This window comes from Pteropus alecto, unplaced genomic scaffold (genome assembly GCF_000325575.1).
Source record: "Pteropus alecto unplaced genomic scaffold, ASM32557v1 scaffold89, whole genome shotgun sequence".
In the NCBI taxonomy this organism is placed as follows: domain Eukaryota; kingdom Metazoa; phylum Chordata; class Mammalia; order Chiroptera; family Pteropodidae; genus Pteropus; species Pteropus alecto.
Genome location: NW_006443130.1, coordinates 906,571 through 907,479, shown reverse-complemented (window position 1 = coordinate 907,479; position 909 = coordinate 906,571). Strand labels below are relative to the sequence as shown.

Sequence of the window (909 nt, the reverse complement as noted above, 5' to 3'; positions counted from 1 at the left end):
GTGACATCCTGTTACACCGGTAACAAGGGAGGGTGCCAAGGGGACAGAAGTCGGGGTCAGAGAAGGCCTCCCCACCTCCTGCGACAGCGCCTGGCACGTGTGGCCTGGGGAGGGAGCACGGGGCTCACCATCCTATGTGCTGCCCCAGGTCCCCGGCGGAGCAGGCAGCAGTGACAGCAAAGGGTGGCAGGCTGTGGGACATTCTAGGAGCCGAGACGGGCTGGGGGAGCATGGAGGTCTGCGGGGGACATGGGTCGCATTGAGGAATTAGAGCCTTCTGGCAAGTCCGATGGGGAGTCACTGAGGGTGTCCCATGGGGTGGACATGACCATGCCTCTGACTGACGAGATTGGTGGCTTCGGTGCGGGGTCTGGGCCTGGAGTCGGCTCCGTGAGGAAGTGGGCGGAGCTGGTGGCGGGGCAGAGAGGAGGCCGGGGCCGGCGACAAGGGCTGGTGACGAGGGCCAGTAGCCAGCCCCTGGTGCCGGACGTGACGTCCAGCGACCCTCCTCTCCCAGGAGGCGGCTGACTGGGAGCCAGGCCCGGCAGACGTAGAACGGGCCAGGGAGCTCACGCGGGACCCAGAGGCCGCCGGGACTCACACAGCCATCCCAGGGCGGGTTCCCAGGCCCGCCTGGCTCTCCGTGGCGTCCAGCGGTGGCCGGCGCCTGCTGTGGGACGCGGGGAGGGGACCACCAATGCCAGCATGCTGGGGACCGCCGCTTGCCCAGCTGGCCTCTCGCTGCCCACCCGGCCCCTCCCCCAGACCCCAGGTCATTAACTGCCTGTCCCAGGGCTCGAGGCCATCGTCCTGTGCAGGTGGACACTGGCCCTCAGCGTGAGCAGAGCGCACGCAGGAGTGACCTGCCGCTGAGTGTCCCCAGGAGCCAGCGAGCTCGGGCTCTGCTCT

General features: G+C 68.5%; 1 protein-coding gene across 1 annotated transcript in view; it reads left to right on the top strand.

The window, feature by feature from the left end:
- The first annotated feature begins 249 nt into the window (after positions 1–249).
- The window catches only part of TSHZ3 (teashirt zinc finger homeobox 3), a 12,127-nt gene continuing 11,467 nt past the window's right edge, over positions 250–909 (top strand). The window contains 1 exon segment of the mRNA XM_025040802.1: positions 250–489. Coding sequence (XP_024896570.1) covers positions 250–489 — 240 coding nt within the window.